Source organism: Gopherus evgoodei, chromosome 2, assembly GCF_007399415.2.
Source record: "Gopherus evgoodei ecotype Sinaloan lineage chromosome 2, rGopEvg1_v1.p, whole genome shotgun sequence".
NCBI lineage: Eukaryota > Metazoa > Chordata > Testudines > Testudinidae > Gopherus > Gopherus evgoodei.
The window spans coordinates 66,981,180-67,000,032 of record NC_044323.1 but is presented as its reverse complement, the minus strand read 5'-3'; the positions used below and the strand labels follow the sequence as shown (position 1 = coordinate 67,000,032).

Below are 18,853 nucleotides of genomic sequence, written 5' to 3'. Positions count from 1 at the left end.
ATGGAATGTAGAGGCAGTTTCTTAGCTAGCTGAATATATTTGTGATAGTACCATTTATATTGTCAGTTTAAATAAATAATGGAGATACACCTATCTCCTAGAACTGGAAGGGACCCCCCCCCAAAGGTCATTCAGTCCAGCCCCCTGCCTTAACTAGCAGGACCAAGTACTGATTTTGCCCCAGATTCCTAAGTGGCCCCCTCAAGGATTGAACTCATAACCCTGGGTTTAGCAGGCCAATGCTCAAACTACTGAACTATCTTCATAACACTTGGTGGATGGGCATCTTAAGTAACTAATAGCATGCAAATATTATGACAATCCACCTTAATCAGCAAGTGCATTTAAATGGAAATGGAGATTTGGGGAACTCAGAGTATATCAGAATAATTCCTGAAATTAGTTGAGAAATTGGGGTGAGTTCAGCGAAGAACCACAAGAATGATTAAAAAGAATTAGAAAACATGCTTTATCATAGTAGACACAGAACTCAATCTATTTAGCTTAACAAAGCAAAGGTTAAGGGGTGACTTGATTACAGTCTATAAATATCTACATGGGGAACAAATATATAATAATGGATGACTCAGTCTAGCTAAGAAAGGTATAATGTGTTCCATGTCTGGAAGTTGAAGCTAGCCAAATTCAGACTCTAAATAAGATGTAAATTTTTAATAGTGAGAATAATTAACTACTGGAACAATTTACCAAGGTTCATGGTGGATTCTCCATCCCTGACCATTTGTAAATCAAATTGGATGTTTTTCTGAAAGAGATGCTCTAGGAATTATTTGAGGGAAGTTCTATGGCCTGTGTGATGCAGCAGATCACACTACATGATCACAATTATCCCTTCTGGCCTTGGAATCTATGATTTGGATGCTGCTCTACAAACCATGGTGTGCCTATAGTCAAGTGATATCAAAGCAAGAGTATGGTAGTGTTCCAATAGTAAGGAATTAAGCAACACAATTACTGTGCCATAACTAATTTACCTGTCCTTTGTATTTCTATAAAGCAATATATACAATTGCCACATAAAAATCTTGGTGAGGTAATGGCTAGTCAAAAGAAACATTACACATGTTGATAACTTCATGACCCCAAACATTTTTTTAAAAGTTCCTTGAATTTTCTGACTGCTGGGTACCCAGGCAACTTTAATTCTGCCCCTATAGAGAGACCCTGGCAAAAAAAAGCAGTACCGGGGGGTATTAAATGTAGAGATGTGGTGTTTGAGGACATGGGATTATTGGGGAAGAGTTGGGGAGGACATAAATAGGTAGGGCAGAAGTTCTTTTTCTGTACTCCACTGTGGTAATGAATCCCTAACCAATGTCAGAGAAGCTCCATCTTCTAATAAGCGAGGTTTCCTTATGGTGAGATAGAAAGACAGGAGAGAAAAAGACTGGCATTAAAATACCCAAAAATAATGTCACCTCCAAACAGCAAACTGATTTTTAAAGACCGAATCTTTTTCTTCTTTGAACAGGAGAAAATAACAGTGGTAGAGGCAAAAGCAAACCTGATAATGTTTGATTTTTTTTTTTTTTAAGTAAGAGTGAGAGGAAAATGAAGCACCTTGTAGCTCTTAATTACCTGGTGCCAATAAAACTTACTGCACGTGAATTTGTTGGGGCTGTTTCTTTCAAATGACTACTTTACTTCTATTTGAAAAGCCATCTAAAGCTACTGATCCTGTCCTAAAGAATAACGATATTAGCTATCCAATGATATAATAAACCATATTTAACAATGTTAGAATGAGGTGATAATGGTTCTTCTTGTGTGCAATCTGACAATTCAATTAATCACTTCTATTTTGTGAAGTAGTTTATCAAAAAGTACCACTTAGAACAATTTCTCTCTAATGAAAACTTCTCCACATCATAGTTAACGTATTTAACTAAAATTTACAAAACAGAAACTGAGAGTTGTATAAAATGGATTCTGAACTTCTTAATATATGCAAGAAAGACTACTGTACTATGTCTAGTATAGTGTGATAAAATTATAGTGCAGGCTATTTTGACATGAATTCAGATATACTATTGGTATGCTGACACTTAAATTCAGCATAGTAAATATTAATATATTAACCATTACAATATGTACAACTCTTAACTATATTATAGAATATTTCTGTCATCTCATTTTTGACTGGCAGGAAATTTTGGGTGTCAAAAGAAATTGCAAGATACATGTTATCCTTTTCAGCCACTATTTTATGGATAGTTAGGTTTGGAGATTTGAGGTGGAGTTTTATTCTTTTAATCTTTTTAAGGAGCAACATTTACCAAAGTGTGTCTGCAGCTTCCTTTATTTTCAGATTCCCAAAGTGAATAGATCTTCCTATCCCGTGACTCCAAAAACTTAACTTGTCTCCATCCTTCATGGATATAGGCATAAATACCATACCACTTTTATTGTGGTAAGCAGATATGTAGATCTCAGAAGGTGCCTATTCCAGTCCTTTAGGAACCTCTTTCAAATTTTTTACATATCACATTGTATACAAAACACAATAAAATCATCATCTTTGCTCTCCAGATAGCATAAATATAAAAATGTTATGTTTTAAATCTGAAAACTTGGAACATGGGCAGGGTTAGAAGCAAGTCTAGCTGTGTGTTCCATTTTTAAGCTTGGATTTCCCTTTTCTAATGCTGTAAAACTTCTATTTACTAGCCATCTAAGGTTTTGAGATACCAGGTCATAAATCTGTCATTGGTACCCGGGCTCACTATTTAGTTACTTTACTTCTGAAAACAAGGGTTCAGGGGAAAAAAAGGGTGATTAAATTGAAACACAGATTGAAATTATGTGGTTAAGCAACGTTGTTTATGCAAGATGTGGAATTTACACAGGTTAGAACATTAGCAGGGTATTTTTTCTGTCTGGAATACTGATAAAGGCTGGTTTGGTATGCTTTGATCTGCCTGTTAAAAATATGATGTATTGTAAAAACATAAGTGAAAAAGAGCATCAACTAGTTAGGACAAGGAGCTAAAATATATGTGACCAAAATTTTCTTTAATTCAGTTAAAAGATATTATTTAAAATCTAAATTAACATTTTTACCATTTTTCTTCTTCTCCAGAGAGAGAGAGAGAGAGAAGACCATAACGTACAATAGTATGTAATGCAGACCATAATGTAAAATACTTTTCTAGCATTTGAAACTCCCACTCACCGTAGGGATGCAGACTTGATATGTAAGGAAACTGGAGTCGGTCATTATTTCTAGTTGGTATGAGTTCAGGGAGTTTTTGTTTTTACCCAGTGAAGTGAATTCTTAAATTCTTTTGGGGCATTTTATTTGTTTCAGGAAAAATATTTCCTTGATTTTCCATTCAATCAATTGACATACAATAGTAATTCGTTGTACTTTTATAGCATTGTCTGTAGGCAATTCTCAAAGGTATTTTTATTTTTGACAAGCATTAATTAATTGAAGCCCACAGCATCCCTTTGAGAATGGTAAGTAGGTAGTTTACAGATAAGAAAGCTATAACACAGGGAGGGTTATAGCATATCACTACAAGAACCATTGACAGAGTTTGTCTCCTGACCCCTGGTGTCATGCTGTGGTTAGTAACAATGCTGTACCTCTTCTTTTGATGCAATGTTAGATGTTAATATAGATATGGTAACAAAATATAGATTGGCTTATATTTTAATCCATTGGCACTGAACTCGTTTACAGTGAGCAGTGGGGTATGGTGTCTGACAATACTGTAAAATAATAATGCCCCAAACAGTCATTACTATACAACATATAACTTCATTTCTTACAATCAGGTCTTTTTGAGATGTCTGAAAGTTTACTAAAAATGTTGAGCTGTTGTTTATATCTTATTTGCCAAACGCATAGCAAAGATATAGCTTCTTGGATACATAACAAAGAAAAAGAGTGGAGAGGTTACATTTTCTGGGCACCTAAGCTATTAGGTAGTCATTAATATGCACAGTCAAATTAATTATTGGTGCATAATGGAAAGTGACAGCTGTGAAACTGAACAAACTGTCTTCCTTATCTGCATTTTAGTTGTACTTCACTTCTGTTCCCAATCCACATTTTAACTCTGTATGTATCTATTTTTATTGACGCGTTTCTTCTATTGCATTAGAGAAGGAAAAAGTACAACCTTCACAGTGAATATGGGATCACAGATTTCCCCAACTTTAATTACAGGCAAATGAAAAGGAAAAAAATTAGCATTTTAATATAGAAATATCTTAGGCTTTAGAAGAATTATGATAAATCTAATGTTGCATAGTGAACTAAATAAGGATATTACAACAAACTGTCTCCTTAGAAATATTTGTTTAAATAGAGGCTACGATACTTCATCTTTATCTTTTTTGGATAATTATTGCTATTTCAGGTGGTTTCTTGTTCCAGGTTTAAAATACTGTTAGTTTTTCAAAAAATTATAATTGGCAGCATTTCTTTGCTATAAAACTACTGGATGGAAAAAAAATTCCAGTTTGCTTGTGAGATAATTATTTTAGTGAGAGCTTTGTTCTATGTGAGATAATTACTTTGGTGAGAGTTTTGTTATGCGTATATAGTTCACTATTTCTGTTTCTTTCTCACTTGGTGGCATTTAGGTTATCTAGTTTCAGTTGCAATCTATTAAGCTAAGTCTTTTTCAGTGGTTGAGGTTTTCCCACCTGTCTAGCCTAAAACACCTGCAACATATGTTTGCATAACCCTGCAATGCTTTGCGTTTTGGGCCTTGAGAAATTCTCCCAGAGCTTTTTGCTTATAAACAGCTGAGCAATTCATTTCTCTAATGACGAGTGTTTTTCCCCTGGCATTGAGGCAATAATATGTTCACTAAAATAAGTCTCATTTTTCATCAGAGAGGCACATTTTAGACATCGTTTTACAGTGCTGTTTCATCTTCTGAACTTTCAGTATCTGGAATATTTAAAAACAAAAGGAAGGAGAGGAAAAACTAAATCTTAAATTGTGTTCTGTAGATTTCATCACCAGCACCTGCGCGCACACACTGGAAACCACCACATACTCACATAGTTAAAGCATTAGATTTATGTTAGTAAAAAAGCTTCCTTGATATATGATACAACGATCTTTCTATGGCTTGTATCACTGAAGCTTGCCCCATTATAAGATATTTAACTACATAAATAATTTTATATAATTTTCTTGTTCAACTTTTTTTTAATTACATGATTTGGGTTTAGCAAAACATTTTTCCTTTTTTCCCACCAGTACCTCAGTAAAGTCTAGCTCAGGGAACCAGGCAGGCATGTTAGAATTTCTGTGACCACTGATGGTCTAAGCAATCAAATGTTTCACTCAGTTTTATCCGAAATGCTATCTAAAGTTATAACAAAGAGTTTAAAGACATGAAGCAGAACCTTCGCTGGTGTAATTCACACCATCTGAGCATCTGCCTGATTGGGTGAGATTCTCACCTCTGCTCCCACTCCTTAGCCAACTAAAATGGCCAAAGGTAAGTGAAGCATCTCTCAAAACTAGGGATCTGGTCTGGAACAGAGAAAGACAGCACAGATTGTCCTTGGGGACTCCCTTGCAAGCCCTGATGTTAATATATGCATGGAGTTGACCTGGGCATGGGAGAGGTCTGGCTGGGGGTGGGCAGGACCCAGCCCATGATGCTGTAGAGTTTTTGGACAGCACTGCTTTCTCATAGGCAGGTTGCTATAATTTAGACAGCCGCTCAGGACTGTCTAATTATGCAGAGGGCTGTTGCAGTTCTCAGAGTGGCTTAGAATCAAGATGGCACAAGGGTGACTCAAAGCCACAATAGTCACCCACTCCCTCTGGGCTGTGAATTCTGTGCTGTGCTTCTAAGAGATGCAGCACAGAATCCTTCACACGTATAGCCCTACTTTACATGCTTGTTACTATAGCTCTGCATAATATTTGCCCCTTTTAAAATCTGTTAATTCAAAATTAAAACGTTAGAATGCCTAACATAGGCTATCCAGTTATAAAGGAGAGAATTGAAAAGTAATTGAAAAACCCGCAGAAGGTTGTTAAAAGAATGGTATTTACCATTCCCCTATAGACAGACTATGGATTCCTAGACTCTTCTGACTAATGTGACATCCCTAGAAGAAAAATCCATGGTAATGCTGCATTTCACAGACCTATAGAAAGGTAGAGGAGGAGTTAATTTGTTAATCTTCTTAATATTCTTTTTATACTCTTTATCAAGGACAATCAGCACATAGTACTAAGGTTAGGGTGTAGCAGATGTAAAGTATTGATCAAAGTACTTACAATAGTTGAGAAATAAAGGTATGAAAACTTTACTAACAAGTTATTAAACATGTAACTATAACTATACTTAATTGGAATCTACTTGGGGAAAAAGTAAAATTTGGTTGTGAATGCTCTGGTCAGTAGATCAGATTAATGTATTCTATGTGTCCTGAATACACAGCACATCTAGTACAGGGGTGACACAAAGTTGGGTATGTCTAGGAGAGAAATTAGTTTGAAATTGATAGAGAAAAAAATTGCATTTTTCTAGGAGTATTTCTCATCATGAAACTTATGCAATGGATTTTTTTTAAAAAAATATGAAAAATAGAGAAGGGGCTATCAATAAAATCTGTGTGTCAAAATCTTAATTTCTGTTACTGTCTGTTTGAAATGCAGCTTTCAGAAATATTGACTATGTTTAGGTTAGTAGTTTTCAGATATCTGCATGTTAACATGTATGTCAGGTTTTTAAAAATAATAGGATTTTCTTAGAGGATATCTTGCAGTGCTAAAAACCATTTCCAACCATAATCCTCTTGGTTTTTATTGCCTTACATTTTAAATGCTGTTTTTTCAACATCATTTTTTCTGAGGATTGTTTCCAACCCCCCCTTCCATGTAATAGTACTTTAAACTGCTTCTCCCTTTGATACCAGTAAGCCTCACGGGAATTTAAACAGGCCCCACTGAAAGCAATACTTGAGCCTCATTCATGCGTTCAAGTTAGATTATTATTCCTATTAATGGCTTTAAGTGCTTAGATAGTAGATCAGCATTTCATGCCTTGAATTGCTCGTCATTTCTGCATAAATATGTATTTCAAGAAATTGCTCCCCATGATCTCATCCCTCACTTTCTTCCAGAAAAGAAAGTAGCATAATCCTTTCTTGATTTCTTGGAAGTTGGAAAAGAAACAGTTTATTTTTGCTAAAACAAAAAAGCTATGTCCAATTTCTGGAAACAGGTTGCAAAACTGGGCATGTGTGATAGCCTTGTGAAAGTGAATTTTTCAATTGAATCTGAATCAACTGGAAATATGCCAGTAATTTTATCTTCTTCCTCCTCTTGTACATTGGTTCAAATGGTCATCAGGTCTCATAAAGAAAAATAGAAGTCTATTAAATTTGTAGGAGAAAAGTTACACTATTTGATTACTAGTATAGTAGTCATAGAACCATCAGTTATCCTCATCATGTCAGTTCAGATTCGATTATCATAGAAATGCATTGAATTACCAAACCAGAGCAATAGTAACTAAAGCTCATTCATTGTTATTGCTATCAGTTGACGAGGACTGACTTACAAGCCATATAATGGGACAGAGTTATGCAAATATTGTTATAACAAGAGAAGAAAAATGTATGGTGACCATTACAGTGCAGGTGACAGAATAAATGGGAATTTGTTTTAATGCTTGTCTAATAGCCTCAAGTTTTTTATAACACTGCAACCAGTACATATTTAAACAATGTTTAATGTATTCCTGTAGGGAGGAAAAGTAATTTAATACAAAGGTAAATCTGACAGCATGAAAAAGTCAGGAAATTCTCACTGAGGGGTTCCATCACCAACTTTTACTTAGACCCCAGCAATCCTTCTGGCCCTTTGATATCTATTGACTCTTTAGCGTTAACTCTTCTTCCTTTGTCATATGCATTCTACAATATTCTGTTACTTGAAATGCAAACCACACCTACTCCTAAAAACACGAGAAGACTGGTCAAAAAGGAAGGGTTTCCATCAATTTCCTGGAGAGTGACAGAGCATGGGTTCCCCAGCCCATTACAACAGTGGGCAAGGAAAATGAATTTCCCACATGCGGAGGTGGGAAAGCATATAAGAAAGTTTTCCATTCCCTTGTGTACTCCCAGCACATCAAGATGAAAATGTAATGTACTTTTTCCTTGTTTAAAAAAAAAAAAATTCAGAAAGCATATTGTATTGCATTGATTAATAAATTGTATGTATTACAATAAATACCAAAAGAATGACGTCAGGATATTTCAAATTAATGTATAAAAGCAAGAGGGGAAAAAACAGTTTTAGAAAAGAATAAGTTTGTAACACAAATCTTTCAACAGGTATTTATTTGTATCAAATAGTGCAGTTTTATGCACTATATTTAGATTATTGCACAGAAAAATGTATTACTTTAATTTATCCCTTTGAATATTCATGGTGGAAGGGATAGCTCATTAGTTTGAGCAATGTGAGTTCAATCCTTGGTACATAATTCTGTGGTATAGGTTCTTCAGTATTCCGTAGAATATTAAGTCCCAAAATAAGTAATTTAAGTTCTACTTAAGGCAAAGTATATCAATACATTAGTTTATCTGAGGTGAAAATAGGGACTAACAGACAAACTCTGTTTTCAGCATTAATTGTGTACAGGATAGTACAATGGAATCCTGGCCTAGATTCTGAATACTGTGAGGTTTGGGGGGGAAAAAAGGTTCTGTGTGCCATCTAGTGGATATATTTGATTTGAGCAGCAAAACATAATTCTAACATTAAACCAATCTTTGTTTAACTAAAATGTTCACTAACAAGTCGGTACATTAACTTTAAATTAGAAATTATAGCTTGTCCTTACTATTAATGTTTTATTTAATATGATCTCTTTATAGGTAGATGTTTTAGTGATACACTTCTATAGTCAGAACCAGAGAAAAGACAAAACTAGCTTGGAACAGAACTTCCCCAGAAAGTTCAGATCCAAACTCGAATATTGTAGCTCAGTCCCCTTTCTACATGGATGAGTATATGCTTAGTTATGGTATTTGTATAAGAGTCTTAAAGTCATGAGATGATAACAATGGAATCTAAAATATTTCAAAGCTGGCTTTCTTTTTTTATATATTGTTCCTACCTTTATCAACTATGGTCCTGGGAATAAAGAAATGAGTTTTTAATCTATAATCCTTATTAACTTTTATATTAAGAGACTGATGCCTAATTTTTATCAAATATTTTCAAACTTAAAACATTGTAACACTCTTTTCTGTAGAAAAATCCAAGACCGGTGACTTACCAATTCCAACAAAATTTAGATTATTACAAAGCACGTGGAGCAGACTTGATGAATAAAACCCGGTAAGACACTTTCATATACATTGCATTTTAATTAACACTTACCCCAAAATAGTTAATATTTTATATGTTGCTTTGATTCAAAACAGGAATTATGCAAGCAGTATATGGAACACAACTGAATATTATCATATTTTAGAAATGTAGGGCTGGAAGTGAACTTGAGTTGTCATTTGTTCCAGCACCCAATGCTGAGGCAGGACCATGTATATCTAGACTATCCCTGATGGATATGTCTAACCTGTTATAAAAAGTGTTCAGTGGCAGGGATTCCACAGCCTCCCTGGGAAGCCTGTTTCAGCATAACTATCTTTATAGTTACACATAGTTTTTCCTAATATCTAACCTAAATCCCCCTTGCTGCAGATTAAGCCCATTACTTCTTGTTCTGCCGGCAACATGGAGAACAATTGGTCACTATCCTCTTTATAACAGTCCTTAACTTATCTGAAGACTGATATCAGGTTCTCCCTCAGTCTTCTCTTCTCAAGACTCAACGTGCCCAATTTTTTTAACTTTTCCTCGTAGGTCAGCTTTTCTAAACCTTTCATCATTTTTGTTGCTTTTCTCTACACTCTCTCCAATTTGTCCATGTCTTTCTTAAAGTGAGGCTTCTGGAACTGCACACAGTCCTGCATCTGAGGCCTCAGCAACATCAAGTAGAGTAGAACAGTTATCTCTCATGTCTTACATACAACACTCCTGTTAATACACTCCAAAATGATGTTAGCCTTCCGTGCAACTGCTTCATGTTATTGACTCAAGCAATTTGTGATTCCATATACCCCTGGTTCTTTTCAGTAGAACGACTGCCTACCCAGTTACTTCCCATTTTTGTAGTTGTTCAGTTGGTTGTTTTTTTTTTCTTCATAAGTATAGTACTTTGCACTTGTCTTCATTAATTATGTTGAAATTAATTTTTTAATCTTTGCACAATATTCTAAAAAATATTATTACAAAGCGTGCTATATTCTAGCTTGCACACTCTCTCTCCCAGGCTAGGGTCTTGTCTACCCTTGCACTAGCTTAAAACTGATCTAGTGAAATTGGTGCAAACCACTGTATGGACATTCTTCAATCAGTCTGTCACAGCTTCTATTACTTTATCTTATTCCTTTTAAACTGATTGAAGAATGGCACACAGCAGTTTGCAACAGTTCAACTAAACCAGTTTTAAAACACATCCTTGGTTAAGCCAGAGATCTAAATTCCATTACACTAGGTACTGTACAATCATATAACATAAAGATGGTTTCTGCCTCAGAGCACTTAAAGTCTAAGTATAGCGACCAAGTTTCCAAACAATACCCAGTCAAAGCATAAAGGGCCAAATCCTGCTTGCCTTACTTATGGTTTTATTTCATTGAAATCAGTGGGTCTACTTTCGTGGTAAGGAAAAGCACAATTTGATCCTTAAAATACAAGATGCATTTGTAAGACCCATGTTTGTAGTGCTATCTGACCAAAAAGCTCTGTTTTATTAGAATAACCACTGTATGAGCAAACTACTACAAATGTAAAAATTCCAGGATGGGTTTAATATTTGTATTTTTTATCAGGCTTAAAATGAGTTGATGTTATCCCATGGATTGCAAACTTTGGATATTGAAATGGTGGTTACGGAATGTGCTGCCATGCCCGTGCTAATCTTATCATTGTAAAATAAATAAAAGGGCCACCAATTTTTCACACACCTCTCCTAATACAGTACCAGCTTGCAATGTGCAAGGAATTTTAAATTTTGAGGGACTGGAAACATAAAAAGCTTCTTTTTTCTAGGTTCTCTCTGTGTCTTATGATGATATCAAGTGACAATTTGCGAAAAAGACAATGATATTACATCACAATGTGATTAGCAGTGTTACTGTACTATAAAATAATGTTCTAGTTATTTGTCCTGTTAAGAAACTTAGAAAGATGGCTATCCACAGGAGGATGTCCTGCCCCAGGAATCATGGTATTCTTTTTGTATTAACCGAGCCTCATTCCTTGATCTGTAGGGTCCATATTCTTGCTGCTCCTGCATTTTGACTTGTGGCATGAGGACTTTGTTTCTTTCTGATGGACAGGGAAAACCCAAAATATAGTCTCCACCTGAGCTATCCTACAGAAGATTCTACAACCTTTCTTCTGCTAACCTCCAAGTCTGCATTCTTCGTACTACTGTTTTAGGAGGCCCAACTGTAGCTTATTATATTTTCTCTCTCTCTCAGGTATTCTCATTGTACACTCTTTAGTGGAACACCCAGGCACTCTATTAACTCCTACCGCAAGACTTCTTGACCAGTTTGCTTCTGAAGAGCCCCTTGGTCTCTTTTTCAAAATAAAGGATCTCTAGGATTTCTGTGTCCTGCACACACTTGTGGTGTGCTGCAGCTGCTTGCTGTTGTGTCTCAGATGGGCCATGCTGCAGAAACATACTAAAGTATAATTGTAGGACTTATGTTCTAGTGGCTCTCCCTGCAGCTATCGTGGAACTTGCATGATAACAGTATTGCAGCTGCTGGCAAAGCTTTCTTCCCCACTTGAGGCTTCCTGGAAGGAGACAATTCTAATTAGGGCTGTCAAGCGATTATTTAAAAAAGTAATCACGATTAATCATGCTGTTAAACAACAATGGAATACTATTTATTTTAAATATTTTTGGATGTTTACTACATTTTCAAATATATTAATTTCAGTTACAACAGAATACAAAGTGTACAGTGATCACTTTATATTTATTTTTTATAACAAATATTTGCAATGTAAAAAACAACAAAATGTATTTTTCAGTTCACCTCATACAAGTATTGTTGTGCAATCTCTTTATCATGAAAGTTGAAATTACAAATGTAGAATTATGTTAAAAAAAAAACAAAAAACCCTGCATTCAAAAATTAAAGAATGTAAAACTTTAGAGCCAACAAGTCCATTCAGTCCTACTTCGTAGTCAACCAGTCACTCAGACAAACAAGCTTGGTTACAATTTGCAGGAGATAATGCTGCCTGCTTCTTGTTTACAATGTCACCTGAAAGCGAGAACAGGCATTCGTATGGCACTGTTGTAGCTGGCGTTGCAAGATATTTACGTGCCAGCCACACTAAAGATTCATATGTCCCTTCATGCTTCAATCACCATTCCAGAGGACATGCTTCCATGCTGATGATGGGTTCCACTTGATAACAATCCAAATCAGAGTGGTCTGACACATGTTCATTTTCATCATCTGAGTCAGATGCTACCAGCAGAAGGTTAATTTTCTTTTTTAGTGGTTTGGGTTCTGTAGTTTCCACATCAGAGTGTTGCTCTTTTAAGACTTATAAAAGCATTCTCCACACTTCGTCCCTCTTAGAATTTGGAAGGCACTTCAGATTCTTAAACTTTGGGTCGAGTGCTGTAGTTATTTTTAGAAATCTCACATTGATACCTTCTTTGCATTTTGTCAAATCTGCCGTGAAAGTGTTCTTAAAACAAACATGTGCTGTGTCGTCATCTGAGACTGCAATAACATGAAATATATGCAGAATGCCGATAAAACAGAGAAGGAGACATACAATTCTTCCCCCCAAGGAATACAGTCACAAATTTAATTGATGCATTATTTTTTTAACGAACATCATCAGTATGAAAGTATGTCCTCTGGAATGGTGGCCGAAGCATGAAGGGGCATACGAATGTTTAGCATATCTGGCATGTAAATACTTTGCAGCGCTGACTACAGAAGTGCCATGCGAACACCTGTTCTCACTTTCAGGTGATGTCGTAAATAAGCAGGCAGCAGTATCTCCCATAAATGTAAAGAAACTTATTTATCTTAGTGATTGGCAGAATAAGAAGTAGGACCGAGTGGACTTGTAGGTTTTAAAGTTTTACATTGTTTTGTTTTTGAGTGCAGTTATGTAACAAGAAAATCTGCATTTGTAAGTTAGAGTTTCATGATAGATATTGCACGTCAGTACTTGTATGAGGTGCACTGAAAAATACTATTTTTATCATTTTTACAGTGCATATACTTGTCATAAAAAATATGTGAGCACTTTGTACTCTGTGCTGTAATAGAAATCAATATTGAAAATGTAGAAAAACATCCAAAAACATTTAATACATTTCAATTGGTATTCTATCGATATAAGTGCGATTAATTGCAATTAATTTTTTTGAGTTAATCATGTGAGTTAGCCGATTAATTGACAGCCCTAATTCTAACCATTACATGTGGCACTGGAGGGTAGAGCGCTTTGATTCTGACATAGTGGCGAGATGAGGACAGACACATGGATGGATTTTAACTCGCAGGCCACAACATTTATTAAGTTTAAATGCAGGGGAGAGCCAAAACCTGCCCATCATGTAGGGGTTACAGGGCTCCTACCATATAACCTGTAACTCTGAATGGATGTCCTCAGCCTAACCTCTAGGACTCTGCTCACCCCACAATGGGGACAGAGGGTGCAGAAAGGTGGAGACCTTGACTGGTGAGGACCACAAGCTCTGAACTCAACCCACGAGGGCCACAAGATCTCACCCTATCCCATGACCCCAAAGTCCATCACCAGAATACCAGGTCTTTTATCCTTTTAACTGCACTGGAAACTGGCCACAAGTTGCGACAAGTTAACTCCACCAGGTAGCTGAGTTGGATACTAAGCACATTCCTCTGTAATCCACTGTGGCATGAAGGTGCTGCAAGGGCTGTGAAAAACTCCCCAGACCTCTGCCAATTGTCCCTGTTGGAGAAAATATTCCTTCCTGACCCCCTATGCAGGCAATGGGCTAGACCTGCAGCATCTGCCAAACTTTTTTCCCATTTCATGTTCAGATGTGATTGGGTGGGACTGCTGGAATAGAGCTGAAAAAGAGCATGGCCCATGCTCCAGGTGAAATCCTGGCACCTGGGGAATGCTTGCCAATGAGCAGCACTCCCTGTCCCACATGTGGCCTTGTGGGTTCCAGAGACTCTGACAGGGAACAAGCTACCTGGTTTCCCTACTGAGTCTCCTTCCCTTGCTGCTGGGATTATCCCCCTTTGCAGCTGGCCCAGTCAAGTTCCTCCACTTGTTGAGGTGGGTAGATGGCATATGGAATTGGTCTGGGTGCAGCTCTTAATTAGGTTCAGTTTCTGCTATGTAGTTTAAATACTTTTTAATTATTTGGGGAATAGATGAAGGGTCCATCCATTCCTCCCTACCTTTCTTGCCTGTAGGCAAAGTGATAAAGGATTCTCCTGGTACTATACTGATGGCAAATATTATAATTTGTTTCATACAGTGAGGTACTTTCTTACCACCATATAGTAATGGTGAAATACTCCTAGAATACTGCATCAGACCCTAGTGCCTCAGTATATCACAAAGATGTCAATAAAATGGAGAGAGTTCACTGATAAGAGCAAAAACAATTAAGGAGTTGCCAGAATGACACATGGTATAAGTTCAAAACTACTAATCAAGACAGCTAAACTGCTGTTGGGAATAAAGCTTCATTGCAAAGGAAGAGGATAAATACCAGTGTGGTAGAGGAATTGTTTAGCATAGGTCAAAGAAGGAATAAATAGGAGGAATGGATTTTAACAAAGAAATATTTAGGCTGTATCATTTCAATAGTATTGTATTTTGATATACTCTCCCAAAAGAAGTGGTGGCCTCTTTAAAAAATATACTGAACAAAGCACTGGAAAATATATCATTAGGGATTGGCTCTGCAATGCGTGATGAATGGATTCAATAATTAAATGGATCTTTTAATCTTTAATTTCTGAGATTTTTGATACATTTAAAATATCTTTACAAATCTACACTATATTGCTTAATTTATTGTTTTAAAACTTTTAAATGTGTCATTCATGTAGATTTTTCTCTTCTTAAAACAAAACATTTTAATCTTAGCAGAAAACTGAAGAGATTGAATCATCTTGTTTAAAAATATACCATTCATAGTCAAGGTCAATGATGCTTATTGTGATGAAACAAAATTGTTTGCTTCATAGATTGGTTTCACGTCTCCTTGGCATTCATGATTTTAAACCGATGTCTTACTTTTAAATGCATCTGCTGATAACTCTATAATATAATCAATCCTCATTTTTCTTGTAATTGTCGTGCATGTTTGATACATTTTGATGGCTCAAGTGCAGACATTGATCCATGTTTAATGGCTTCAATCATTCTTTGCACTAGTATACAAACTTAATGTACGACTTTAGGTGGTAGGAAATAGATATATTGCCCTTATTCTTCTGAACTTCAATCTGGTGTCAAAGCATCTCATCCTGCAGACCTAATGCCCTGTCATTGCTTGCGTTTCCTGAAACTGCAACTTGAGGAAGACACCGCATAACTCCACTTAGGGATCTGAGGGAAAAAAATAGCATCAGCTTTTCGTGGCAAGCCAGTAAAGTACCAAAATCATTGTTTGGCTTCTTGTGTTCGTGTCCTGAGGTGATCATTGCCAATGCAAGGTCAGTTCATAAGAGACCTGAATCGTGGCAAATGTTTGAAGCTGAATAACCAATTCTCATCTAATTCTCAGATGATATGTAACAACCTTTTATAGTTATGATTAAAAAAAAAAGTTCTCCAACAACATTGCAGACCTCTGGGTCTGAGTTGAGTGGTTTGGGGTTTTTTTTTTTGTTGTTTTGGTAAGTTAAAGGCACATTCAACCTGCCCCTCTCCTACTCCTCCCCGAAAATTCTAAATAAATATTTCTCCTGCATCACCATCTAATTTTCATGTTCTGGTGTTAACTGGATTATGTCAGAGCATCAGTGCCTTTGTTCCTTTCACAGCCTACCAGAGAGCAAGGCTTCACTTCCCTGCTAGCACTTATGGTCTCTGCCAATTCAGTTACTGTACATGATCAGTCAAGATCTCCAGAAATTCCAGGCCTGGTAGTCAACATAGATAAGTCATATCCATGATTCCAGGACATACTATAGCCTATCATTCTCCTTCCAAGACACTGTTGTCATAAACAGATAGCTAAGGGTTAATGTCTCTTTCACCTGAAACACCTGACCAGAGAACCAATCAGGAAACCGGATTTTTTCAACTTTGGGTGGAGGGAATTGTGTGTCTGAGTCTTTTGTCTGTCTGCCTGCTGTCTCTGAGCTTTGGAGAAGTAGTTCTATTTTCTAATCTTCTGTTTCTAAGTGTAAGGACAAAGAGATCAGATAGTAAGTTATATGGTTTCTTTTCTTTGGTATTTGCATGAATATAAGTGCTGGAGTGCTTTGATTTGTATTCTTTTTGAATAAGGCTGTTTATTCAATATTCTTTTAAGAAATTGCCCTGTATTGTGTTATCTGAATACAGAGAGATCATTTGTATTTTTTCTTTCTTTTTATATAAAGCTTTCTTTTAAGACCTGTTGAAGTTTTTCTTTACTTCAGGGAAATTGAGTCTGTACTCACCAGGGAATTGGTGGGAGGAAGAAGTCAGGGGAGATGTGTGTGTGTTGAATTGGCTAGCCTGATTTTGCATTCCCTCTGGGGGAATAGGAAAGTACTTTTTGTGTCCAGGATTGGAAACGGAGAGGGCAAGTCCCTCGGTTTGGATTCACAGAGCTTGTGTCTGTGTATCTCTCCAGGAGCATCTGGAGGGGGGAAGGGAAAAAGGATTATTTCCCTTTGTTGTGAGACTCAAGGGATTTGGGTCTTGGGGTCCCCAGGGAAGGTTTTTCAGGGGGACCAGAGTGCCCCAAAACACTCTAATTTTTTGGGTGGTGGCAGCAAGTACCAGGTCCAAGCTGGTAACTAAGCTTGGAGGTTTTCATGCTAACCCCCATATTTCGGACGCTAAGGTCCAAATCTGGTACTAAGGTTATAACATGGTGGCAGTAGGTGGGATCTAGACAGAATCCAGAAGCCAGTAGGAATATTATATTTTTCTTTTCTCTGCTAAGGGCTTTTTAGCAGAGAGAAACAGTTTGGTTTTAAAAGGGAACCAGAGAGAATTTTTTTTTTCTGCTCTCTCTAGCAGTTTGTGCCTTGCATGTTAAGCAAGAAGTCGTTAAGGGCTATCACCAGTCTTTTGTCATGCAATAGCCCTCCCATTAGGAGGCAAGTACCAGCACTTATATGCATGCAAATAAAGTGGTTTTTCTGGTTTCCCTTCATTGAACATTAGCTAGAGAGAGAAAGGGAAAAAAGCACTGTTGCTAGGCAGACTCCAGGAGGGAACAGAGCCTGCAGTTCAGAAGATAAACACCGGAGGGCACCCCAACACAAGAAAACAGGAACCATGTCTACCAGGACAAAAATGGAGGCTGAAGATCAATTCAAAGAAGCTGAACACAGGCGACAGATGGAGATAAAAGAAAAGGAAGAAAACATGAAACTGGCAGCCTTCCAAAGAGAACAGGCAACCCAAGAGGCAGCACACAAAAGAAAACTAGAAGAAGAAGAGGTGGCCTACCGAAGGAAACAAGCAGAAGATGAGGCGGCCCACCGCCGAGACATGGAAAACCAACAAAAACAAATGGAAAAAGAAAATGAAGAGAAGGAAAAACAGAGAAAACATGAACTGGAGTTGGCAAAATCTGGGCTGCATGTGCCAGCCACCCCTAACAACCCGGCACCAATTATTGCTCCACAGCACAGAAAATTTCCCACCTACAAGGCAGGTGATGACACCGAGGCCTTCTTGGAAAATTTTGAAAGAGCCTGTCTTGGGTACAGCATCCCCGAAGACCAGTACATGGTAGAATTAAGGCCACACCTCAGTGGTCCTTTAGCAGAGGTGGCAGCTGAAATGCCTAAGCGGCAAATGAATGACTATAAACTTTTTCAAACCAAGGCCAGATACAGAATGGGGATAACCCCAGATCATGCCCGTCGGCGCTTCAGAACCCAAAAGTGGAAACCAGAGGTGTCATTTCCCAAACACGCCTACTACATTGCAAAAAACTATGAGGCCTGGCTAACAGGAAACAACATTCAAACCTTGGAAGAACTGAACCTCCTCATACAAATGGAGCAGTTCTTGGATGGTGTTCCTGAAGACATCACACGGTACATACAAGATAGAAATCCCAAAGATATCGCTGAGGCGGGGGAGATTGGAGCCAAATGGATGGAACTGGCAGAAAGCAAGAAAGCTACTGTCAAGGGGAACGATTACCACAGGGGGCACACAGATCATAAACCCTACAACCGAGGACAGCCAAAGACCCCACACACCACCCAAGTAAAGCCACAGATACCCTACTCTTCAACCTCACCAGTCTCCAGTAACTCACCTCGGCCCAGTGACCCATCAGATGGAAGATGCTTTAAGTGTAATGAACTGGGACATATCAAGGCCAACTGTCCCAAGAACACCATGCGAGTACAATTCATTACACCTCCATCACACCAAAGATCCCCAGGCCCAGATGCCTCTCAAATACCCGTGGAGCGAAGGGAAAATTTGAGAGTGGGCAGAAAGAAGGTTACTGCGTGGAGAGACACGGGGGCACAAGTGTCAGCTATCCACCAATCCTTCGTTGACCCCAAATTCATCAACCCAAAGGCCAAA

The 18,853-nt window shown here is 37.4% G+C and overlaps 1 protein-coding gene across 4 annotated transcripts in view; it reads left to right on the top strand.

Annotated features, from left to right (window-relative positions):
• TBC1D5 (TBC1 domain family member 5) overlaps positions 1-18,853 on the top strand; it is a 518,872-nt gene that overhangs the window by 387,633 nt on the left and 112,386 nt on the right. For all 4 annotated transcript variants that reach the window (XM_030550915.1, XM_030550913.1, XM_030550914.1 and 1 more), the window contains one exon: positions 9,273-9,358. In XM_030550915.1, the coding sequence (XP_030406775.1) occupies positions 9,273-9,358 (86 nt within the window). The remainder of the gene's footprint in view (positions 1-9,272; positions 9,359-18,853) is intronic.